Source organism: Vitis vinifera, chromosome 12 (assembly GCF_030704535.1).
Source record: "Vitis vinifera cultivar Pinot Noir 40024 chromosome 12, ASM3070453v1".
NCBI lineage: Eukaryota > Viridiplantae > Streptophyta > Magnoliopsida > Vitales > Vitaceae > Vitis > Vitis vinifera.
In genome coordinates, this window is record NC_081816.1 from 3,442,161 (window position 1) to 3,469,192 (window position 27,032).

The following is a 27,032-nucleotide window of genomic DNA, read 5'->3' on the forward strand; positions in this document are numbered from 1 at the left end:
TAGAGAGATGAAAGATTATCTTGTTGGAATTTGATTGAGGGTGAATGGGTGAATTTTTAGAAAGCATCTCAAATTCCTATTTGGGATATCTTTCTTTTGGTAATAAATATGGACAAAATATTTCATATAATTGTAAGTCTTTATGGAAATGGAATTCTTTTTAAGTCAAGGGATGTATTAAGAACATCTCAATAAATGTTCTAGAACATGAAAGAGAAAAAGTTATAAGATGAAATTGACATTGAAATCTAATTCAAGTTGATAGACACTTAGTTCAAAGTACAAATATAAAGAGTAAAAAAAAAAAGAAATATTTTAGGGATTAATAGTTATGTGTGTTTCTTTTTGTCCTCTAAGATATTATCTATGATGTTAGAATGATTCTCTTCCATCTATGGATGCAAGTATGGTTTGCCAAATCATTTTAAGTCTCATGTACTTTTGTGTGCACATGATTTTATCTTAATATTATTACACTAACAAATGACATTGAAGCTTCAACTAGCACTACATTGAAGAAACATAAAAAGAGAAAAGGCAAAACTTTGGGCCTATTTGGTTACTATTTTTGAAAACTATTTTGGAAAACAGTTTTTGAAAACAATTTTTGGTGTTTTCAAAAACAAAATTATATTTGGGAACTAAATTTTAGAAAACAAATTTTATTCTAAAAAACAAAAAGAACATGTTTGGCTGAGTTAATAAAAAGTTTTTTAGAATAAGTAAAATAAAAACATATTTGAAAGTTGTTTTTTCAATTAATAAAACGTTTTCTTCAATTAACTTGATGTTATAAATATATAAATAATTTTTATATGCACAATTCATTTAAATTAAAAAAAATTATTCAATTTTGAAAATTTTACACTAGTTATAATTTTCTTAAACAAATAACTTTTTAAACAGTGAAAAAACACGAAGAACAATTTGTTCTTTGAACAACAAAAAAACAATAAAAACATCTTTTTTATTGTTATAAAACAAGTAGTTTTTGATAACACGAGAAATACAAAAAACAAAAACACACTCCTTTCCCTAAACATGTTTTTAGTTTTTTTTTATTTTTAAGAACAAAAAACAGTTCTTAAGAACAACAATCAAATAGACCCTTCGGTTCTTGTTAAAAGTTATGGGTCATTCTTAAATGCCAGAAAACACTTTTCAGTACTATATAAAAAAAGTATTAGTTAATCTCAAGTTACTCCATGTCCAAAGATCGTATTGCTTTATATCATAATTTAATAATCCAAATTCTACCATGCCTTTGAACGATCCAAATTGTAAATTTGGTATAACACTGAATTAGTATCTTAGCATTCTCTTGAGCTAATTCATACTAGAATTTATTTGACATTAAATTTGTGGATCTCTACATATGGATACAGATGAATACATTTCCTTCCAATGTAGAATGGATGACACAGGGCTTAAACCTTGGACTCCAAGGTCAGGGCATGGGGCCATGACCACCCTGTTGCTTATGCTTTATTGTTAGTATATATATATATATATACTATATTTGATATAGGGTTAATTTACCTATAATACCGGATGATCATAATATCGAGCTCTTTTATTCTCGGTAATGGATTCACCAACTAAGTTGCAAACCAAAAATAAATAACATGATTCATTTTAAATTTAAATAATACATATATAAATAATATAATATTTTTTAAAAATTATAAAATGAAAATTTTATTGAATAACAAAATTTTTATTTATTTATTTATTTATAATAATTAAGGAAAAATGTTGAGCCAATACCAATTCCCAATTTTGTGTTTTCCAAAAGGCTAAAACCCTAGCACATGCGCTAAACCCTGAACTTCTGCAGCCATTTCGGAAGAGAAATGGCCGGTCCACTGCTTCGCTCTCTTTGGTCGACCACCAGGAAGTCTCTCTCCTCCTCTTCCCCGTCGGCCCCTCTCAGGCCATTCCTCTGTCCACGCCCTCATGCCTACACGCTTCCCCGCTGTTTCTCGGCGGTGGCGGGAGCTGCCGCAGCCGCCGCTCCAGGAAGCTCCCTGGACCCCAACCGGCTCCGGAACGTGGCCGTGATTGCACATGTGGATCATGGGAAGACCACCCTGATGGACCGGCTCCTCCGGCAGTGTGGCGCCGACATCCCCCACGAGCGCGCCCTCGACTCCATCAGTCTCGAGCGCGAGCGCGGCATCACCATTGCTTCCAAGGTCCTATTCTCACTAACCATAAAAATCCTTCCTTTGGTTTCCGAAAGAATTTGGGAAAAGAAAGAGTTTTGGAAAGTTATGAAATTTGATTTAGTTTTGTTTCTGGTGTATTTGATTTAGTGAGAATGCGCAGGTATAGTATGTTTGATTGATTCCTAGTCTTTGTTTTTTCGTTTCTTACTGTTTCTCGGCAACCAGGTAGACTATTTGATTATGATGATGTGGTTTGCTTTATGGGCTTTCTTGTATGGTTGGATTGGATCACCAATTGCTTTGATTGTTCTTTCCATCCCCAAACGCTTTATTCTATTCCCTATCAATTATTTGCAGGTTACGGCCATTTTGTGGAAGGAAAACGAACTAAATATGGTTGATACACCCGGCCATGCGGACTTTGGTGGTGAAGTATGTTTCTGCTGAGATTTCTTCATAGTACCAATATTTTGTTAATGGTTTAAAAGATAAAGAGTTGGTTGAAGGCTGAGGAATATTTAGCAGTTAACCCTTGAGCTACTTATTATATCATGGATTTTTTTCCCTATGATCAGTGATGTTGATGCTAAAACAAAAGCCCATAACCCAAATGATTTGACCTTTTGAGGGAAAAAAATGTGTATTATTGGTGAAGAATTGAATATGGGATGTAATTCTAAGGAAGAGTAATGAATTAATGAAAAACTACCTTGCATTATTTCCCTTTACCACCTGCTATAGAAATGCTTCATGTAAAGCAAATCCTTAATAACTTGAGAATAATTATCATGCAGATACTGTGAGTTTAGTAAAAAGATGGGAACAGTAAAAAGAAGGGACTAATTTGGAGCATATGGTCCTAGGTTTCAAAATGGTAAATATGCAGGTTACATGCCCTGAACATAAGATGGTGTTTTAACTGTGAGCTTCTAATACTCAACCATAAGGCTTTTCTATTGTGCCTTGCTCTGAGGTGCTTCTAGGTGTAAGCTTTACTTACACACTGGTTTGCAAGTTTTCTTGTTTTTATTTTGCTAGATCACTAAGTTGATCCTTGTATAATTACTTTTTCTGTTGGTTAGGTTGAGCGGGTTGTTGGCATGGTTGAAGGAGCAGTTTTAGTTGTAGATGCTGGTGAAGGTCCCCTTGCACAAACAAAGTTTGTCCTTGCAAAAGCCTTAAAATATGGATTACGCCCTATTCTTCTTCTAAACAAAGTAGACCGTCCTGCAGGTGTGACTTTCTATAGCATATATATTTTAAATTTTATACATGAAATGTTATTTTTATGCAATTTTTAGTGATGTTCTTTTGATTATCAAAGCAAAACATAGATAAATAAAATAAAAAGATAAAAAGGCAAGATGATGATCAATTGCTTCCATAAAGACAAGGTCTTTAAAAATTATGTTTTCGCACTACCACCTGCCATTTCATCCTCTCCCTTGCATTTTTTTTTTTTCCAAATTCCAACTTATGATTTCTCGTGTTTTCTTTTGTTAAACATTGTACCCTTACACATATGCCCTTCCCTTTTACAATTCTATGTAAGATTAGATTTTTTTTTTCCAGTTTATGTCTTATAGAAGATTCAAAGTCTTCATAATATTCTTAGCTAGTTAACTTGGTTTAGAGAGAGGAAGAATTGGTGCTATCGGTTTTTTGTCATCTCAAGGCTTCGACTGCTTGGCTGTTTACCTTTTTTGATGGGGTTGTGGATGCGGAAAATTTCCATTAGAGCAGGTCTAGATCTGGTCACGAGAGTCTTTTTTGCCCATCATAGGCCATCAAATGAGGTTGATTGTTCCTTTTAACTTTGTTGGTCTATGGTAGAAGGTAGTTAATGTTTATTTCAAAAGGAGACTCCCCTTTAGGAATTAGGATGGGCCAGGATGGTTTCTTCGTTTTTGTTGCCACCACTTGAAATAAAAGTCTTATCTGAAAGCTATGCTGGTTGAGAAGTGGCCTGTTCTACTGCTAAACGTGTCTTCTCCAGGGGGTGAGGTGACTAAAATATCCTGGGAGTTTTGAATAGTTGCATTTGAGAGTATGGTGTTTGGTGGTTAGGATTGGTGCCATGTATGCTATTTCTTTGATGGGGCTTCCTGAAGTTGTGGGTAAATGCTTTATGGGGGGTTTCTTAAGTGGTTAAGATTTATGATGTGAAGGACTATTTCTTATGAGTGGGCTAATCATGTGTTGGTGGAAAAGTAGGGTTTATTTAATGGTGAGCATTATTTCTTGACTGATGAGTGCAGTTCACTAAGTGTTTTAGAGAAGAGGTTTCTTATGAAATTGTTGTTTTAGTAGATTGGGTTTCCAATCCTCCATCTTAAGGGAGGTTGGAATGAGTTGGAAACTGATAGGGAGAATTTGCTTTGTCAACAATGATACTGCTCAATCTTGTATAACAAATGGGCTTGTATGTTGATGGAGGCCTGGAAAATGTCAAATCCTTTTTCGAATTCCCTTTGGGGCTCATCCAATCACTTTCATTGTTCATGTTTGGTGAGAATTGATTGGGAGAGTGGGATTTGTTATGGATTTCTTTGAGGATCAAATACTAGAAGAGATTTAATGGAAGGTGCTTTGCAAATGATGGAACATTTGTATCTTGGATGTGGTGGATGCTTGACATGATAACGACACTGTGATTTGAATATCCTATAATGGTAGGATTAGGGTACAACTGGGAATGTTATTTTTTGAGTCACATGGAAAATTTTCTTAATGTGGCTAGCTTAATATTGGTAATGTGTGATCTCAAAAATCAAATATTATTATTTAGAATTGGATTCTATGGATGGTTGTTTGATTCTCTTTCATTGTGATTTATATTTGATCTTTGTCTATCAAAAAGACTATTTTAAAAAAGAAGGCTTATATTACGTATGAGCTAGGGGAAAATAAAGTCCTAAGCACGGATGGCTTTCCAATAGTTTCTTGGTAAAGTTGTTGGTTCCCTATGAGGAGAAAGGTGATGGACTTTCTCAAGGAGTTCCATGTGATGAGAACTTTGGAAATAAGCCTTAACAACACTTTCTTGGTTCCAAACAGTTGATGTATTTGTGATGGGTTTTCTAATGCTTTGAAATTGTTTCGCGCTTGAAAATGGATCTTCAAAAGAGCTTGCTAATTCCCATGGGGGAGGTTTCAATAGTTGGGAGTTGTGTCCTTGGGTGTTGCTTGGGTGAGTTAACCATCATTTATTTGTTTTAATAACCGAGGAACCTTCCATGACCAAGCCTTTAGGACTCTTCATGGAGATCCAAACCTGAGGGTGTCGACCGCCCTGCAACAACTAGCATCGGGTAAATTCAAGGTATCATTAGTGACAAGATTCAAACCCAGGACATCTGATCAAAAAAGATTCAAACCCAGGACCATGTGCCACTTGCTGAGACCACACTTCTTAGTGTTTGTCCTGACCAATTGGGCTACGTAGGATTCAAACCCAGTGTTTGTCTTGACCATGTACCACTTATTTTTCGCTTTTCTGTAAGGGCTTCTTTAAGATTCTATATAATGTGGTGGACAAACATCCCAAAAAGACTTTCCTCTTGGAAGAAGCAACATTTGTTCAAGTGGGGTTGGTCAAATCTTATCAAAAGCACTCCTCTTGCTCGTTGGTATATTTCAGTCTTTGTTGTCATCCTTAGGGTAGTTAGAATCTGATTAGGGAAAATCTAAAAGGATCATATATTAGGAAACCATTTTTTCCAAAAAAACAATTTAGTAAAGTAGACCTTTGTTCCTAGGAACAAATGGGTGTTAGAAGTGTTTCTACCCTGAACAAAGTTTTGCTTGGCTAGTGGCTGTGGAGGTTTTGCAAAAGAGCAAGATTGCTTATTGAACAGGGCAATAATGGGTAAATTTGGTTCTTTCTCTTGGATTCCTTGTTCAGCTAACCAGGTCGCATATCAACTAGCCAAACTACAAGCAAAGCATTTGACCTCCTTTGTTGGAGATTGCCTTTCCCCATGAGTGTCCAATGATTGTAATCCTGTATGTATGTGGGTTTTTATGAGGAGGGTCTAGTTTTTATGGTTCTAGCTCGGGGTTACTTTCTATCATATTTGTACATCTTTGAAGGGTTGCTTATCCTTCTTGTATTTTATCAATTGATTGATGAATGAAATGTTTATTTTTTGAAGGAAAAAAAAATAATGGGTAAATTTTGTGTCATTGTGGGGTTGAGGAGTTTTGGTCTAAAACTTGCATCTTGGTTGGGAATGGCTACACAACCATAGATGGTGTGAGGATTCTTTCAAAGAACTAGTGTTTGTAAAATATTTAGAATTGTTTCCAATTGAAATGTGAGAGTCATAGCGCCTTGGGTGGTGAAGGAGGGCAGGGGTCTCTAGAGACATTGTTTTTGTAGGAAGCTCCATGATTGGAAGTTGGAGGGGGGTAGTGGGCTTTCGCAAGCATATCCACATTTTGACTTTACAAGGGATTCTTGAGGATAAGTTAGCGGAGAGGGATGCTTAGCACGAACAATTTTTTATTAAGTCTTTTTTTTTTTTATGATTAATTTTTTATTAAATCTTTTAATTTATTTTTTTATTAAATCTTTTAATTTATTTTTTATTAAATATTTTAATTTATTTTTCTTTATCTTCTGAAATTTTCTTGCAATTTCTTGCAAAGGAGGTGCCAAACTCATGGGTGCCTCTAAAGGTGTGCTTTTCTACTTGGGAAATAGTTTGGGAAAAGATCCTTATAGTTGATCTAACTCATAAGGACGTTGGGTTTATGGATATTGTTTCTTAAAAGATATAGAGTTAAGAAATCATATCCTTCTCTGATGTTCAAAGGTGTGAATGCTTTGTGATCTCCTTACTTTTATTAGTTCATTAGGTCAAGGCTATGGTGTGCAGGCTTGGTTCCTTTCCTTTTCATCTTTTCCTTCTTGCATTTCATCACTCTTTGTATACTTTTGTATAATAGGGGGTTTCACTTTCCTTTCTTAGGCATTTTTTCCCTCTAATATCTTATTCATTTTCATATCGTATCAAATTTTCTTTTTACAGGAACTCCTCTTTAAAAATTTTTTTATGGGTGATGTTGATTTCATAAGTCTAGGGTCTGCTTAGGAACTATTCTTGAAAAAGGTTTTTTAGGGCTTGTTTGGTAACTATTTTTGAAAACAGTTGTTTGTTCTCTAGAACAAAAAAAAAGGGAAAACATGTTTGACAACTAGAAAGCAGAAAACAGTTTTCTATTCTTAAAAATAGAAAATAAGGTGTTTTTGGATAATATATTTTAATTGTTTTTAGTTGGTTAATGTACTTATTTATTTAATTTTTAATTGAGAGCCTTTTTGTGATGAAGGATAACTCTTTCTAGTTTAGAAGTGGGGAATTATTTGGGTCCTTCCAAGGCTGCTGTTAGTGGTGAAGATAATTTTTTTATGCTTGAGCATGTTATCAATAGAAATTAGATATGCCAAATTGGTGATGCAAGGAGTGATGAAGAATTGGTTAATCTTTTATACTTTGCAGTGGCTAGAAATCAGAGGCCTTAATATTCTCTTTGTGATGTCAGTTAGTTCATGCCTTGTTTGGTCCAAGAATGGTTTGACGGGTGGTGGATCAAATTTGGCTGCCATAAGAGGAAGGAGTATATTCAGAAAACATTTGAGCAAGTTAAAAGATGTTTTTCTGAAATCTTTCCTTTTTCTGGAATCCCAATGGTAGATTTGTTTGACAGAACTTCTTTTGCAGAGGTTTTGGATTTGTTTTACCAATCTTAATTCAAAATTTGCTTGTGTATGACCTTGCTACATTTGACTAATAAATTTTTAGCCTCTATTTGAATCACAGAAAGTACTTAGGAAAGAAAACAAGTAGGAAGAGATCCCAAATCTCTTGTTTGGTTTGCCTTAAAAATATGAAGAAAATTTGAAAATATAATGAAAATGTTCTAATTCTTCATTGTCCACATATAACAGGAATAAAAATTTGAAAAGACTGGAGAAAACATTTATTAAAGTCAAATGCAATTTTTCTTTTCTTTCATTTTTTCTTTCTTTTTCCATTTTTCCCCTTTCCCTCGTACTTCACATGATCCAAATGGAACTTTAATCTTCAAAAAGTAAAAACTCTCTGGATATGGGAATATGCTAATCCTCCATGTGGATAATCTTGAAAGGAAGCCAATAGCATAAGTTTCTGTTATTTTACATACTGGAAAATTACTTACCAAAAGAAAAAAAAATTGTACATACTGAAAAATTACTCTGTTTTACTTTCCTGTTGAATGATAGGTATTTCTATTGAATTGAAATGTAGGCAAGTTTGTTCACCTAATTGGAAGAAACACATGAAATAAAGTTGAATTTATATAGTTAAACATTGCCGCCAGTAGTTCCTAGGGCCAGATTGCCGAAACATTCTCTCTTCTGAATTTCTTTACTGAATTTGCAACTTTTTCTTTGGCGTGCACCAATTCTTCTGTTCTTGATTGTTTTTTTTGCAGTTACTGAGGAGAGGTGTGATGAAGTTGAGAGTCTAGTCTTTGATCTTTTTGCAAATCTTGGTGCTACAGGTGCAAGAAATATCTGAAATGGGAAAAAGTTCCATGAATCTAGCTGCTTCTGCTGTGACTTTCACTGGTTTATTTGTTAGTTAGATGATCAAATTTGATAAATTTTCTTGCATTCTTGTTTCAGAGGAGCAGCTGGATTTTCCAGTTCTCTATGCTTCTGCCAAAGAAGGATGGGCTTCCTCCACCTTCACTAAAAGTCCTCCTGATAATACCAAGAGCATGTCAGAGTTGCTTGATGCAATCATAAGACATGTTCCTCCACCAACAGCAAGCCTTGATGCACCTTTTCAAATGCTGGTTAGTAGTTGCCTATAAGCTATAGAGAATCAAGATCATGAAGAGTTCTAAACTGGCAGAAACACAATTTTATTTTTATTTTTTGTAAAGAAAATGTGCAGATTACTTGCTTTTTGCAGTCTTACTATCCTCACTTGATTTGTGAAGCAGCTTGCATTAAAAATATGAGAAATGACTAAACTACCTCCATTAAAGTTTCAGTTGCTACTGACTGGACAAAGCTAGGCATCACATGAAGGTTCCTGCAGATTAGGCATTAGAGTTTCATGATCAAAGACTCTGGTGGTATTGCAAACAAATGATATTCCCTAGTTATTTATTTTTGACTAAAAAAGTTTCACAGTTGTTTGATTTATACAAGAAGTAGCTTATGATTCACTTTAGTTAGTAGTGGTGGTACCCATGTTCATCAGCAAAAACAATCACCAACCTTTATAGGAAGAGTAACCATACAAACCTTAGGAAGTTCATTTTTTCTGTTGAAGACCAGTATGTACCTTTCTTAAATAGGTGGGTAGTTGATGGCAACTCCTACACATCTTTGGATGATTGACCACCTTATAAAACTCAGAAAGGAGCATTCTTTCTCTGCATTTGACTGTTTGGGCCAGTACTTATATTTCTCAACTTGTTAAATAGTTGAATTCCTAGGCATCTTTAGATTTATATTCACTGGAATTGTTTCTTTTCTTTTCTTGCTCACACTTCCTCCTCTTTTTCAGTTTCTTTACTACCTTTTTTTCTTCAAGCTTTTCTTATTTAATTGGGAACATTGGAAAATATATTTGACAGTTTATTTCAGGTTTCCATGATGGAAAAAGATTTTTATCTTGGGCGAATATTGACTGGACGTGTTTCTTCTGGTGTTATCCGTGTTGGGGACAGAGTACATGGACTTCGTAGCACAGATTCTGGAGTGGAGAAAATTGAAGAGGGAAAGGTTTGTGGTTCCTTATTTGTTGCAGTTGAAATGCTGATAATAAAATCTATGAGACAATGTTTTAAATCTCAGTTTAATGAATTCTGGTCCTCGTGTGATTTGATGATGGTAGTAGTCTATAATGGTTTGTCCCCTTTCCTATCCATCCATGTTCTTTATGCAGCTTATATTGGGGCTATATGGAACTCATGGTTTTTTTTTTTTCTTTTTGTGGTGCATAATAAAAAAAGGAGAGTTCAAAATCGTGTCTGGAATGTTGGGGAAGAAAGTTCTTACTCCTTTCGTGTCTGTGTGCATGAATGCTACTCGTTTCTTTATTTTTCACTTTAATGTTTTATGTCTAATGTCCTTGAGTGAGCCCACTCATTTGGTGAATGCTTCATTATAGTAAAAGATGTTAATTTGCCATATACCAACCCTGAAATTTGTTCAATTGTGTATTTGATTTTAGATATTGTGATCTACCCATTTGCACTAAATTATCAAAAAGTTCTTAACAATCACTGATCCGCATGATTATTATTTTATAATTTTAAATATTGCACATAGCCAAGCTTAATAGGAATGGGCCACCATAAATGGTATCTCAATATAATTATCTTGTTAGTCAAGATGCTATGTATTCTTGCTGAATAGGCCATTTTACGGCACTTCCTTTAATTTTGTGCTTCATCTGGTTGGTGCTCCCTATCTTGAGTGGGCTTGACGTTTCTTTGTTACTTGAAAAAGAATAAATGAAGAGGCCCAACATTTTAATTCCTTGCATTTGTTCATGTCTAGAACCCATGATCTGTCAAGTATAGGCAACCCCAAACAAAAATGCTCATGTCTATTATATTCCTAATTCTTCCTACATATCTAAACAAATGACACTCAGAGGGATCTTTAAAAACCTTGTCACTTCTCCTGAAAGTGAAATGCATTGTGTCAAGCCAAGTATTATATCACCTGCTTTAATGAAGACTTAAGAAAATAGTTATAAAAAAATCGATCATATCATTAGAATTAGTAAAAGGAAATTTTATTTAATTATATCTCCTCTTATCTCACAATTTCCTATGAAATGTAGCCAAAATTGATTGTTATGTCAAATAAAATTGGAAAATTCTTTATGTTAAAATCAATATCATTACGTTCTACAACTAGAAATTCAATTATATGGGTTAACTTCATATTTGTTCTCTTGTAGGTTCTGAAACTAATGAAAAAGAAGGGTACAAACATGGTTTTAATTGATAGTGCAGGAGCTGGTGATATAATATCAATGGCTGGGTTGACAAGTCCATCTATTGGACATACAGTGGCGAATGTGGAGGTCAGTACATCCATTTTATATTGCTTCTGCCAAGGGTCAACAATGCTTTTAATCCTTTATTCTTTTCACTACTCTTTATCAAAGAACTGATTTTGCCGATACTACTAATGACAAATTTCTGTAAGACCACTCTCCACTTAAGCAAATCATTGATGCCTGCTCTTCTTTCAAAGAGCAAAGACTATTGTACTTGTGTGTTGTAAAATTGCATGATTTCTGGCCCCTCATTCAAATTGAGGTTGCGGTACTTTGAGTAGCCGTACCTGGCTACCATGATATGACTAACAGGTTTGTGCAGCCTCTACCAGATGACGCTTTTCTTAGGTTGGAAATGGTTGTTTTAGTTATGTAGTCTTGTTTCTGCTGCATCTGCATCTGCATCTGCATCTCAACTTAGTTTTAACCTGTCAGGGGTATGAACTGTCATACTTATAGCTACCTGGCCTTTCTTTGAAAGATTTTTGGAAATCTATTTTTAGCTATTTAAACTTTAGGATGTTTCTTGTATTGCTTTCTTACTGAATCTTCAAATTGTGGTCTGCCAGGTTATGACTGCACTGCCCACTGTTGAGTTGGATCCCCCAACCATTTCCATGACCTTTAGTGTCAATGACTCTCCACTGGCTGGTCGTGATGGCACCCATGTAAGTTGAAAATTTTGCTTTCTTCTTTGTCATTAATTACTTCTTGGTACCATATCCTTAATGTTTTGTTCTTCAATCTGGGTGTTAATGTGCTACTTTGATTTTGAACTTCCATAAGAGTATTTCCATGTTGTGAGGGACAGAAGCTCAAAACCTGTGTTGTATAGACTCAAAACACTGGACAGATTTCCCATCACTTGGACATGCTGGCATGGGAAAATATAAGAAAACAATACAAGGGCATGGCAACTATAATTAAATAGTCTTACCCATAAAAAAAAAAACTATCATTAAATAGTCTCATTGTTTTTTTAGTCTCCTCCCTCCTTTATAGTCTTCTCTAATTTGAAAAACCAAAGTAGGGCATATTATAAATTTGACTTTGGAATGCCATTGCCTCTAGTGGAATCCAGACTTTGAATTCATGTTTCTATGGTATACCATTCGTCCAAATAAGTTTAATATCATTACAAGTGAAAGGATGTATTATTGTAACTGTGCTTGTTGAACCTGTGTTCAGGTCTGTTCCACATTTATATATTCTTTTTGTTTGACGTGTCTGTAAATATTTGTGTTATGTTAATGTCTAGCATGGTCACAACTCCCTATGTTTGTGCTAATTATTCAAATCAGGACCAAAGGAATCAACTGTAAGGAGTGATCTAGTTTAATTTGGAGGTGTTAGGGACCCAAAAAGAATGCGGACCAAGATACTAAGAGAAAGACATGGTTGGCCTGTGAAGTTACAGATGATGTGGGTCCACTAGAGTTGAATGGTGAAAGAGGATTTGTTTGTTCAATCTAAAGTAGTTTGAATTTAATGATTTTCTGAATTGAGTTGAGTTGAGATCTAATATTTTTTAAACCAAAAAAATAATTGCTCAAAACTTAGCTGGGATTTGTTGTCACATTGTAAATATTTTGATGGAAAGAATAGTTGTAAAATAAATCTCTATTTCTCTCTCTCTCTGGAATTTAAGGCTTTTTGAATTGAGTTAAGATCTAATATTTTTTTAATTACAAAAAAGAAAAGCTTGAAAGTTAGCTCTGATTTGTGGTCACATTGTAAATATATTAATGGAAAGGCCTTTGAGGCGTGGCTCAAGTGGTAAAGGGTCGGGGAGGGTTTGTGGGAGGTTCTAGGTTCAACTCCCAATGAAGACAAAAATATACCTATCAAAATATACATATGTATGTGTGTGTGTGTTTTCTCCATCTCTTTTATAATCACTTTGAAGCGATTATTTGGTGAGATTTTTCTTCTGCTACTATGTGAAGCATTACAAATCCCTTGTATAGAAAAAAAAAACCCGTTCTGTTCCCCTAGCCTGAATTCCTCTAACATCTTACGATGTGCTATATCTAGTTCCATGTCCATTTTCCCCTTTGGATTTTGTTTAAAATTTTTCTCTGTGCCATGTTTTAGATGTGGTGCTTCACCTTGGTCAAAGATAGGTTTTCTTCTATGCTTGATACTGTGTCTTCTTCTTTGCCCAAGAAATCCTGGACTGCTTTACTAGCAGTAAAGTCCTAATTTTGATTTATTATAGTTAACTGGTGGAAAAATTGGTGACCGATTAATGGCGGAAGCAGAAACAAATCTAGCCATAAATGTGCTCCCAGGATTATCAGAATCATATGAAGTTCAGGGGAGGGGAGAGCTTCAACTGGGTGAGTTCCGTTAATCATTTATCCATCTTCTATCTCATATTTTACCAAGTTAAAGCAAAAAAGGAAAAGTTCTTATTATACTGCTACTTTTCCCTTTTACGTCTCAAATTTTGTTCGCCATTAAGTTCAATTGTCTTCTGAATGTGGTTTTTATGTTGTGCAAAACAGGTATCTTAATTGAGAATATGAGGCGTGAAGGATTTGAGCTCTCCGTCTCACCACCTAAAGTCATGTGAGTATCGTTGCTTGCTAGAATGAGACCCCCTTTCTCCTTTCCTTTTTACTCTAGTAGCAGATGTTCTAAGTAGGTTGATGATCAAAGCAGAGGAAACTGGGATAACTGAGGGTTTCTTTGTGGGGAGGGATAGGACTAGAGTGTCTTTGTTACAGTTTGCTGATGACACCATCTTTTTCTCTAAAGCCTCTATGGAACATCTTCAAAACCTCAAGATTATCCTTTTGGTTTTTGGGCAAGTATCTGGTTTAAAAATCAACTTAGAAAAAAGCACCATTTCAGGTATTAACACTATGTAGGAACTGTTGTCTAGTTGGCTTCGGTTTTGGAATGCAGAGTGTCAGAGTGACCTTTGTCTTATTTAGGCCTTCCTTTGGGAGGGAACTCAAAGACAATAGACTTTTGGGATCCAATGGTTGAGAGAATTTCGAGGAGGCTCCATTGGGTGGAAAAAGACCTTTTTGTCTTTGGGAGGGAGGATTACTTTAATTCAGTCTTGTCTGTCTCACATCCCTAACTACTTCCTCTCCCTCTTTAAAATCCCAGTATCAATAGCTTCAAAGATTGAGAAGATGCAAAGGGATTTTCTTTGGTCTGAGGTGGGGGAAGGGAAGAAAGATCATTTTATCAGATGAGAGGTTGTTAGTAGACCAAAGGAGTTGGGAGGTTTGGGCTTTGGGAAGACTTCTATGAGAAATATTGCTCTCTTAGGGAAATGACTTTGGAGGTTCCCTAGAGAAAAGAGTGGTCTTTGGCATAAGGTTATTGCGAGTATATATGGGACACATCCTAATGGATGGGACGCCAACACAGTGGTTAGATGGTCACACAGATGTCCTTGGAAGGCTATTGCTCAAGTTTTCCAGGATTTTTCCCCTTTTGTCCGCCTAGTGGTGGGCAATGGGGAGAGAATTCGGTTCTGGGAAGATCTTTGGTGGGGTAACCAAACTTTGTGCTCTCAATTTGCTGATCTTTACAGAGTTATTTCTGTGAAAAATCTCACTGTCTCAAATGTCCTTGGCAATTCCTTACCACTGTCTTGGAATTTTAACTTTTGCCGCAATCTAACGGATTCAGAAATTGATCTCCTTTAGAGATTAATGTCCTCCCTTAGTTTTGTGCTTTTCTCTCCTTCTTCATCAGATTCAAGAGCGTGGTCTTTGTCTTCGCCAGGTTTGTTTTCAGTGAAATCTTTTTTCTTGGCCTTGTCAAAAGTCTCAAATCCTTTATTGTTCCTTCCGGCCAAGTTCTTATGAAGCTCAAAAGTCCCTTCAAAGGTTAAGGCCCTCGCTTGGTTAGTAGCACATGGGAAGGTAAACACTAATGACAAGTTGCAATTGAGAAGACCCTACAAAGCCCTTTGTCCTCAATGGTGCATTCTTTGCAAAGGAAATGGAGAGTCGATTGACCACATTTTTCTTCATTGTCCCGTTACCATTGGACTTTGGCATAGGTTGTTCAATCTAGTAGGGTTGGTTTGGGTCCCTCTAGGGAGCCTTGAGGACATGTTGGTTATTACTTTTAAAGGCTTGGGGAACTCATTAAGAGACAAGACACTTTGGCAAATTGCTTGCCTTACTTTGATTTGGATGGTGTGGCAAGAGAGAAACAATAGGATCTTTGAGGATAAAGGGAGAACGGAAGAGATGGTATGGGATTTGATCCGGTTTTATTCTTCTCTATGGGCTTCTTGTACTGAAGCTTTTGGAGGAGTTCCTCTAAACGTTCTACAACTCAATTGGATTGGGGTTTGCGTTTCAAAAGTTTGAAGATTGATGGGGTTTCTCTTTGTTTTTAGAGTTCTATTGTTGGGAGTTTTCTCCTTTGTTCAATTTTTGTAGGAAGGACCTCTCATCCTTCCCTTGGTTTTTTTCTCTTTCTCTTGTCTCTTTTATCTCTCCTGTATTTGTTCTTATATTAATATAATCTTCTTCGTTTCTGATCAAAAAAAAAAAAAAGAATGAGATGCTGGGTTTTGTCCCTCATTTTTTACTGCGATTGCAATGTGTTTTTAAGTTCTTGCTTATTTTTTGTCACTTCACTTTGTGGATCTCTCATGTGTTTTTTCTACTTTCCCCTTTTTTTTTGTCCTTTTCTAGGAATATTTTCTTATAAAGAGAATGTACTTCTAATGCACCTTGCATAGTTACAAACTTATGCACTTGTTTGTTCATAAATGGATTGTCAACTCTTTCAAAATAAGGCCTGCTAGATGATTTAATAGTATGAAATCCTTGGATTATGTTCATTATCTCAGCAAGGTATTGATTCGTCTTGTTTATTTTTATGCATTTTCTCTTCCTCTCTCTCTCCCTCTCTGTGTGAGGAGGGGCTATGATAATGATCTATATGGAGACTAAGTGCGTCCTTAAGGGCATTTACCGTACTTAAGCCTTGCTTCATATTAATCTGGATGATAAAACAAGTTGCAATACTCATGTCCTTAAGACAGGTATAGGCATAAATGATGTAATGAGATTAAATACTGGTGTTTAGTATTTAAAGGGCTATGGTGATGATCTACATGTAGACAAAGTGCTTTCTTAACATTATTTACTATACTTGAACCTTTGCTCATATGGATCTGGATAATGAAACGAGTTGCAGCGCTCATGTCCTTAAGAAAGATATAGGCATTATTGATATGATGACATTATATACTGATTTTTAGTAGTGAAAGAAACTATAAGAGGGGTTGTAATTTCTCTTTCAAAGAGGGAAAGGTACTTAGTTGCATGTTGCAGCTCTGAGGCTTTGATTGGGAGGGAGTAATTCTGGAGGGAGTAATTGTGTTCTCCAGTACTCTGGGGGCTACATATGTTTCTTGGTCTGGGTTTTACTTCCATTTTCTATTACTAAATCTCTCTTGTACCTGGGATTTCATATTTATAACCTGATTGGCTTTCTAATACATCCTAATACGATCACCAAACCCTCTCACCATACGTGTTCTCCATCTCCAAACAATTCAGCTAAAACTTAATTTTCATTTCATTTTATAGAAGTTTTTTTTACATTTTTAAATATGCATGATCACCTGTCAAACTCTCTAAACTATTTATCTTCTCATGTCCAGCTACTCAACTAATTTCCGTCTCATTTTTTCCTTGGTTTTCCCCTTCCTTTCTGAAATTTCTTTTTACATGGATGATTTGTTTTTTTGATATTTGTAAAGCATCATCATTCCTCTACCTCCAACTTTCTGTTTCTGTTGTTTCTATCCTTGTAGAATCTAATAATATAGAATGTTCTTCAGCATCTATCCTTGAGTTCCAAAGTCTACAGTTATAACCTTCAATTGTAATTTTTATTGGAGCTTCAATAATACGAGGATAGTCTCAAATTAGGTTTGAACAAGAGGTTTAGTGCCACGACTGTATTAAGCAACATCTAGTGCTAAAATTTTCTCTCCTCTATTTTTCTTTGAATTGGCAGATGCTTCAATAATATGAGGATAGTCTCACATTAGGTTTGAACAAGGGGTTTAGTGCCAAGACTATGAGCCTATTGCTAAAATTTTCCTTTCTACTATTTACTGACTGGACAATTTCTGAAGAATTTGTGGTTCCCTGTATAAGGTTTAAAGTCTACACAACTACTTTTCTTGGTAGACTATTCTCTTTCACAGTTTGATCAATACTTCTATAATGAATCAGGTATAAGACTGAGAAGGGTGTCAAGTTTGAGCCATTGGAAGAAGTGACTATTGAGGTAAAAAAAAATTGCTGTGTATAATGCATGTATTGCTTTTCTTTCACTGATGATTTGGATTATTTATACTTTGAGATGGTATTTCAGGTCAATGAGGAGCATGTTGGGTTAGTCATGGAGGCACTCTCTCATAGGCGAGCTGAGGTTGTTGACATGGGCCCTGTTGCAGGAAGTGAGGGCAGAACAAGAATATCCATGACTTGTCCATCAAGGTTAGTACTTTGGTCGTATCCTTCTTACACCATTTGTTTTTTTACTTCTTTGTTAAACTTGTGATATCTTTCAAGCAACTGGTTGTTGTTACATAGCAGGGTTAACTTTGTTCCTCTTTCTTTTATTTTATTTTTACGTTTATCAATTTTTCTTTGTTTTTTAATTGTATATAGTGTCTATTGGAACTTATTGGTGCTCTTTTGATACACTTCATTGAGACTGTTTCTATGATATAGTATATGATATTTTATGCTGTTCAATTGACCTTTTCTTTGGGTGCTTTTACTTGTCTTAGCTCTGTTCCACCCACCCTCGTTGTGAGATATGCTTTTGTTATAACCTTGGTTTATGTACATGGCAACAAAGGGAGAGTCTGAGACTTCATCATGGTTGTATCCATTTGGGGAAAAACTATTGGAGAAGATGTAATAAAAAATGAAGGTGCCATTGATTTTGTCATCTTCTTTCCATGATTGTAGTTAAGAAATTTCAGTTTTTATTTTTGTTTTTAGTTGTTCATTAGTTGTTATTTGGTGAAAGTGATAGAAGAAATGTTAGCTAGTCTCTCTTATCTATCCTAGCCATGTGGTTCTCTACTTTAGGGTTAGGTATGGCTGCAACTTGGACAGTTGGTCAAGTTGATGGCTAACTCAATCTGAACCCGAATTTAGAAACAATCCACTTGATCTTGATCCAACTTGACCTCTAACCCGAGGTACTCAACCCAAGCCCAACCAAACCTCATTTATCTAAGTTTGGGTTGTATTCAGGTTGGTCAAGTTAGATTTGGATTGGTCAGGATATACTTAAGTTAGTCAAATTGATTGGGTTGCATAATTCAAAATTCATTTATAATGTGTTTAAAAAACTTTTTTTCTATATGTTTATATCAAAATTTAAGTAGTAAATTAGATAAAATTTCACGATAGCAACAAAAAAATAAAAATAAATTTATATATATTTCTTTTAAAAAATGAAAAAATATATGATATAATATAATTTGAAATTTTTTCTTAAAAAGCTAGAAAGAAAACAAGTATTATTTTTATAGGATAATAACATTTAAATACTATAAAAACATTAAATTGGGTTTAGTTTAGGCTCGGGTTATTCAAACCTTGGCCTAAGCCTAATCCAAATTAAGCTTAGGTTTAAAAAAAAAAAAACCTAACCCAAACTTAACTTGAGTATTGAAAATGATTGTTCAAGTCTACCCAAATGTAGGGTTGGGTTTGGCCAACCTGCCCAAGTTGTACCCCTAGGGTCCAGTATAGTACTACAACTCTTTTATTTGTCATTCTTCTACCTTGTTTTCAAGTAAAGAGATGTTTATCAAGGATAGGGGGTTGGGGAAGAAAAAGCCTTGAACATGAGCCACAGAAAACAGAGAAGATCTATTGAAGAAGACAAAGGAAAGTACTAAGGCTGAGGATGAAGAGAGTCATATTCCTGTACATAAATTCACAATTCTTGCTCATTCTTTATTCAATGTAGAAGATGAGACACTCAAAGTGGTTGGGCTATTTGAAGACATGCAGCTCATGGGGAAAGTGAAATATTCAACCAAATTAATTTGACTTATTTAGGTTTGTGAATATGTGTCATGACATATTATCAAATATTCATGTAGTGGCTCTAGTGAGTAAGCGTGGAGTGTAAATTCAAGATTTCAAGATCTTTGGGTCAACCCTTTTTTTTTTTTTAAAAAATGGGAATAGAGTGATGTATCATCTAAGTCTCACCATAGAGAAGCCAAGAACAATGGAGAACCCGAAGAAACTCCCAAAAGCAACAAAGCTATCTGGACATGACACCCTCAGAATCATTTTCTTTTGGCTGAAGAAACCCACTCAACTTGGTCAAATATCAAACTTTTAGCATTTCAGTGCAAATTAATCAGTTATAAAACTTCAAAATCTTGTCTGAAAAAAAGACAGGCATTTGGTGGGACGGGGTGGGGCTTGGGTTAGAGTTGAAAAGGAATATGAAATATATTTCATATTCCTTTCATGATAGATTTTTTAATATACAGAATCACCAGTAAGAGTGCCCTTATTTTACTTATCAAGCCAAGCAAGTTTGCTTTTTCCTTTGTTTTTTTTCTTTGATAGGTAAATTTTTATTTCCATTGGGCCTGGAACCTGGAACATCCCCCAAACCCTCCCCAACCCTTTACCGCTTATAACCTGTATATGCTTCTGTTATGATTTAGATTTGCATTGTTAAAACATGCTACTCATTTTATGTTTTCTACATTCTTCTGAGTTTTGCTTTATAACTTTGATATATTGAGTAGTCTTCTTCTGCTAAGTTCAGTTTTCTTGCTTAGTGATGAATATTATATCTATTTTACTGGATATATGAACTTCCCCAGATAGTAAGGATAATTTTTCTTTTCGGTTTACTTTCAGGGGCCTGGTTGGTTACAGGAGTGTGTTTAGCAGTGACACACGTGGCACTGGATTTATGCATCGTGCTTTCTTAAGTATGTTTATTTCACTATTCCCTTTCAGTTTTGTGTTTTTTTTTTCCTTTTCAATTTCCCTTGTCACTTCATGGTCTTGCAATTGGTATGGGATCGCAATTTTCATCCAACCAACCCTGACTGACCTGGATTAAGCTGCATTTCTTATGTATGAAGCATTCTAGTAGGCTTTCTTGAGCAATGTTTTCAGAACCGGATCGGGTGTTGAACCGAAAAAGTTACCGGTTCACAGTTCACTGATCGGACCAGTGGTCGAACCGCGATCGAACCGGTGACGTCATAAATATATAATTTATATTTTATTAAAATTAAAATTAATTATAAAATATTTAAAATATATAATTAAAAATTAAATAATATTTATAATATTATTTATTCATTTATGTATATATATATGTATTAATGGTTTAAATTTATTAAACAAAATATATACAATATTTAAATATGAAAATATATTCAAAATGGTAAATAAAAAAAAAGTCGTATTTAAATATGAAAACAAATTGAAAATGGAAAAAAATATATATATGTGATTTATATATATATATTATTTTTTGAAATAGGCTATTTAGTTATTTTCTGTTAAAAATTAACACAAACAAGGATGCAACATAGTGTAGTAGTAATGCTCATTTTGAGCTTGTGGTCCGCGGTTCAAATCCCCTTGCTGCAGCCTGTAGGAAAAATGTTGATTTTTGCTTTTAAATTCCTTTACCTTATCCCACATCGGAAGGAAGAGGGGAAGTAAAGTGCTTTATAAACCTCTTCCCAAGTAACTCAGCTGGGCAATCAAGCCAAGTGGTTGCTGGGCTTATGGTTCAGCCCTTGATTAAGGGCCCATTATGCAAGATGGGAGTGGGGCAGTGAATGCTGGGCCAAGAAGAGGCTATAGTCCATTTTGCCAAAAAAAGTGGTAGGCCAACAATGTTGGGCCATGAGGGGGGAGTGGACTAAAGTGACCCACTTAGCCAAATAAAAGTTGGGGTGTTGAACCGGTTCTCCAAAAACCACCCGGCACAAGCGGTTCTACGGTTCAACCGTCGGCCCAATCGGTTCAGCACCAGTCCAATTGATAACTGGCCTAAAAGGGGGAACCGGACCGGAAAGGTCACCGGTCGACGGTTTGACCGGCCGGTCCGGTCCGGTTTTTAAAACATTATTCTTAAGTTGGTCTCCGCTTAGCAATCCCCTGTACTGTTGTAATCACCAGCAGTATTACATAATCATAAATTCATAATATGTAGTTCAAAAAACTTGGATTGGTTATTTGATTTAGTGCCAGGCTTTTTGGGTGTATAAATTGAGATCTAGTTTGAACTTGGGTTTACAGAATGTCATGGTGCATGCTCTTTATGCAATCTAGACTCTAATATTTCAACCATAGGCACAAAATATTTCCAGTCTGGGGTCGTCTTAGATGGTTCGGATTCCCAATGTCAAAGAAATAGTGGAATAATGAGTTCTCGTGTTTGGTATTTACCACTTTTTCATAGTCAAACTCCAGTATGCAATTAAATATTTTCCATGTTTGCACATTCCCCTTTTTTAACATGCCATTTCCCCATGTCACTGTTGCTCAGGTTAGTAGGGAGTGATATTATCTTTTTTGGCAATTGTAGCCTTATGTATGCTTTTATCTGTTTTTGCAGCTTATGCTAAGTTTCGAGGTCCTCTTGGAAATGTCAGGAAAGGAGTATTGGTATGCCAACCATTGACTTCCATTTTTCTGATAATCTAAACTAGAATTAGTTTTTGGTTATCTCTTAATTTTTCATTTTTTTATTTTGATGAGTAAAGCAACAATGTATTGGAAACAAAAAGAGCCAAAACAGTGCTCTGAAGTACACAGGGAGTATATAACGAATGCTTAAAAGCGCAAACAAAAGGAGAGGGACTAATAAAAAACTATACCCCCCTCAACAAGAACCCTCTCAATCCACAAAATCTACAACCGAGGAAGGACCAAAATTTAAAAACAACCTAGCCCAATCCCAAAGATTACAAAGGAAAGCTTGTTTAAGTCCTTGAATGGACTGTTCCTCAACCTCAAAAGCTCTTCTGTTTCTTTTCTTCCAAATGGTCCAAAATAAGCATAGAGGAGCTGCCAGCCACACTGTTTTCCACCTTTTACCCACAAAAGAGTCATGCCATCCTAAGAGCGTGTCTCCAACCAAAGAGGAAAGTACCCAAGGCACACCAAACAGGGAGAGTAAAAGATTCTATAACACTCTTATCTCTTAATTACTATTTATAGGAAGCCAAATGTGGATTATCATTAGATAGAAGTTGTTAGGTTTTATTATTTATTAAGCTTTTACGCTATCATTAAGTGGAAGCATGAGTTGAGTAAAAAGAGCAATGTTTTACGCCAGGTGAAACATCCTTTTTCCTTTTCTTATATTTGGTGGACATTGATTGTGCCATAGATATAATCTGTTGTACAAGGAAGCTTCTCTCTTTCTTTTTCACACATGTGCATACATCTTAAAGTGGCCATTCTTCATTCACACACAAAACAAGCACAACTTCAAAGGTGAAAAATATCTTAGGAATATTTTTGAACCCAAATCACAAAGAAATTTCTTTTTCATTTTAGTTGCATCATCTTCTATTATTAGCATGCATTCTACAAGCACTGACAGTAGATAGCATATGTTATTTCTTTGTCTCATGTCTAAAGAAAAAAAAAAGGTTTTGATGTCATTAATACTTTTATTCATGTTGTATAGTAGATTATGATTTGCACTTATTTTAAATATTTGTTTTTAATTTTTTTTATTCTAGATCATGAAGCTTACTTTTTTTTTTTTTTTTCTTTTTTATACTTTAATAAATAGGTATCAATGGGTCACGGAACAATAACAGCATATGCGCTAGTGAGTTTAGAACCTCGCGGAACTCTCTTTGTAACTCCTGGCATGGAGGTTGTCACCTATTTCCTTTCCTTTCTGCTTCTTTTCTCACTTTCTAATTCCTGTCAGTTATTATTCAAGTACCTATTAACATCTCAGAAGATTGTACAAAACTTTTATTACTTATTGCTCATTTGGATACACTTCTTGTTTTCTGTTTTTAAACATAGAAAATAGTAGTAACTTCTGTGTGAACTATAGTAACTCTTATATAAAAAGTGTGGACTTACCTTGTCTTTAAAAATTGCTTTTAAAATTTGAGGTAGTAAAACTTTTCAATATTTTAATTGTTTTAAATAGTTTTTGAAAGTCAATTATCTTTTTAAATTAAGTCTCAAAGAGTTGTATTTTGTATAGGAGTTACAACTATTTTTTGTTTTTAGAAATAGAAAGAAGTGTATCCAAGCAATATCTTAGTTTTCTGACTTTCTAGTAATATATCAGCTGATGAATTAGTAGTTGGTCTTGTTTCTTAAGTACCTTCAGTTGTTCCTATGCCTGCCATGTGTCTTGAATTATTTACAAAAAGTGTTATTCATGCTCTTGTTTTTGCAACCTTAGCCATGGCTTATATAGGAGAATCCATGGAGGATCATCATTCAAATCCATATAGGATTATCATTAGTCCTACATAATCTATTTGGGGAGTATACAAGTGCTGATGGAATTTCCCAATCTTTTCAGTTTTCAAGTGGTGAACCCTTGTTAATAAATTAATATTAACATTCTGAATGGTCCAATCCCTATTAAGCCTTCAGTATCAATAAATAATATCCCTAAATTTGTGTTGGTTCGTAATTATTCAGTTCATGCTTGATTGCCAGTACCACCATGGTTTTTCATGTCATTCTTATCCAGGTAAATGCAGATTTGGATTGTCATGGTTATATATATCTGTAGAGTTTTTGGGCAAGCCAACTCACAATTGACAGTTTCGATTGATAGTTGGCCTGTAGATTGACTACATTAGGTTCCCTGATCCAAAGAAGCTTGAAGCAGTCCTAGCTCAACAAATAGGACAAGCAAGATGTGTTTCTTGTTTAAGTTACCGCTGACAATTTGTTTCTCTGTATACAGACTTATGATGGCATGATTGTTGGTGAACATTCCCGGGATACAGATCTTGATGTAAGGAGAAATGACTCTTCCTCACATTTAATGTGTTGTGTTGGTTCTAGGTGACTGAACTTGCTATTATTGTGGTTAAACAGATCAACCCAGTAAGGGCTAAGGAACTTACCAATATACGCGCTGCTTCCAAGGATGAGAATGTGAAGCTAACTCCTCCTCGTCTTGTATGTATTTGTGTAACTATTTAATTCTTGCTTCCTGGTTTATTTTCTGCAATTACGGGGCTTTCCCTCACCGAGTGATAATCCTTGCCAAAAATATGGGCAAATCAGATTCCTATTTATACTTTAGCACCATGTTTTGAAACAAGCCAACTACCATGTTGTGCAGTTTATAAGTTGCAAAGATGAAAAGAATAGGATATGGTACAGCCTTTTTATTGCTGATATTCTGGATATAATCTTCAAATTTACAATAATGTGGTGTGTATTAATATCTGAATGCATTTGGGTACAGATGACTCTTGAAGAGGCGATAGGGTATGTTGCTTCTGATGAGCTCATTGAAGTAAGTTCCACTTATTTTTTAAACTAGTTGCAATCAATTTGACATGCATTTCTTGAGTTATGGTCAGTTATAACTGATACTACAAATAGTTCCTGAATTCATTGTGGAATTTTGATTTTCAATGACTATTTTAGAAACGTAAACGGATGCATCACTCCGGAATTCTGGACTCATTTTCTTACTCAGCAATATTAGTTCCTGACTTCTGACGTGCTAATTGGGCTGGATATTTCTTAATGATATTGCTGCTCACTTGTTGTATACTTGTGTTGGTCATGCAGGTGACACCCAAGGCCATTAGGTTAAGGAAGAAATACTTGGATGCTAACAAGCGGAAAATGATGAGGAATAAGCCCAAGGATTGAAGCCTCTATCCTCAAAAACAATTTTGCAACGGTAAAATCATCATTCATCATTTTTAGAATAGGTAATTATTATTGTTATTCAGTTCATCTGCCCCTATTTAGATGGTATGTTTTGGAAACTCGAAAAAGAATATTCTTCTCTACGAATGCTGAGAAGCAAGGAAACAATGGTTGTTGTATTGGTTAATAAACAATAATGAGAAAGAGAAAGAGAAAAGAGAAATCAGTAGAATCCACACTTAGATGTATTATATTGAAAGCATGAAACCATGGCCTGGTGTTTATATTAGAGAGTGGATTAGTGTTGTTCATCATTAGGGGTTGGTAGAGCATCGCTTTCAAGTTCAAATTTGATAGTTGTGTCACCATGATATGTTGTTCAAAATCTGAGTCTCCAGGGCATCATTTCTCGCCCTTAGACTTTGAAATTTCTCCACCAACTGGTCATCTTTTTCTTGGAAAGAAGTTCCGACTTTTGTCCTTTTATATCCATTCAGTTGAAGAAAAAGATCCAAGGCAGCAATGTGGTCGGAATAAGGGTGATGTTCCTTTTCCCCTTTTGTTTCCTTGGTAAATACTGAAGTGTTTTAATTGGTGGGCATGCACGATGGTTGGTTGTCATCCATTTATTGAGGGGAAAAGTTCAAAATAAATAGAATGATTGAAGCTTCATGTAGATGTTAAAGAAGCTCCTTAATTGGGTATTTATTCCTCTTGCATTGTGACCCAAAATTTGCAGTATAGAGTGTTTATAGAGTGGTGGGTGGGGTTGTTATTGTGAAACGTTGGCACATGATCCTCTTTAAAAGTGGAGGTCTCTTAGCTTTTGCTTGTTCAGTTGGTCCCATGTATCTATGGTGGGTAGCCTGGCAAAGCCCCACCTTCATAATGCCAGTAGTACTAAGCCTATTGGTTGGTTCTCAGGAAAATTGAGAGAAAATATTAGAAAAAGAAAATGGAGAGAAAAAATAGCATTAAAAAAAAAAAAGTGTGAAGGAAAATAAAAAGGTTTATTGGATTAAAAATGATGAAATCATCCTTAATTTATAAATCTAATACTTTAATTTTTTTTAATTAAAAAAATACTTTTTTATTTATAAAAATGAATTTATTTATTTCTTGTAAAAAGAATATTTTTTTAAAAAAACTTATATGTAAATAATAGAAATATTGAAGGGTATTTATGCTAAAAGTTGATTACTTTTCAAGTTTAAAAAGGGAGAGAGGTTAGCTTTATAAATTTGAAATCTTTTTATTTTTTATTTTAATTGATTAATATAAATAAAAAATAGATTTAAAGTTAATATCTTGTTTTTATATATTATTTTGAGTTTATTTTACTTATTTTATCTTTTATAAGTAAAAATTAAATAATTTGAAAAAATATATTTTTAAAAAATAATTTTAATTTTATTTATTTATTTATACTCAAGACGATTTGATTTTTCTTTTATCTTAGGCTATGTTTGGTTCCAAAAAAATGAGGGAAAATATAATGAGAAGAAAATAAAGAAAAGTAGAAGGAATAAAAAGATGAAGGAAGTAAAGAGTAGATATAAAGTTAATAAATTATTTTTATATTTTATTTTTAATTTATTTTAACTCTTGAATATAAAGATTACATAATTTGAAAATGTATAAATTGAAATTAATTTTAATTACATTTAATTTTCCTTGATATTGTTTATAAGATATCTAAATATAAGAAAATCATTTTCATTAACAATTTTTATCTTTGATCTTTTCATAGAACTTTTCTTAGAACCAAACATGGCCTTAGTACTTTCGTTGATATAAACCATGATTTCACATTGTAAACTACTCATTTCCATGAGTCTCAAGGAGTTAAAAAGTGTAGGATCTAATTTTTTAAATCCTATTTAACACAA

General features: G+C 34.6%; 1 protein-coding gene across 1 annotated transcript; it reads left to right on the forward strand.

Moving 5' to 3' along the window:
* The first annotated feature begins 1,691 nt into the window (after nucleotides 1-1,691).
* Nucleotides 1,692-25,379, forward strand: LOC100247278 (uncharacterized). Its single transcript, XM_002278735.4, has 19 exons — nucleotides 1,692-2,195; nucleotides 2,526-2,600; nucleotides 3,251-3,401; nucleotides 8,649-8,717; nucleotides 8,842-9,014; nucleotides 9,817-9,954; nucleotides 11,144-11,269; nucleotides 11,815-11,913; nucleotides 13,464-13,584; nucleotides 13,753-13,816; nucleotides 17,476-17,530; nucleotides 17,618-17,742; nucleotides 20,155-20,228; nucleotides 21,878-21,927; nucleotides 23,066-23,152; nucleotides 24,218-24,268; nucleotides 24,352-24,435; nucleotides 24,728-24,778; nucleotides 25,060-25,379. Exons 1-19 carry the CDS (start codon nucleotides 1,854-1,856, stop codon nucleotides 25,141-25,143), a joined length of 2,019 nt encoding a protein of 672 aa, XP_002278771.1. The 5' UTR covers nucleotides 1,692-1,853; the 3' UTR covers nucleotides 25,144-25,379.
* The last annotated feature ends 1,653 nt before the right edge of the window (nucleotides 25,380-27,032 follow it).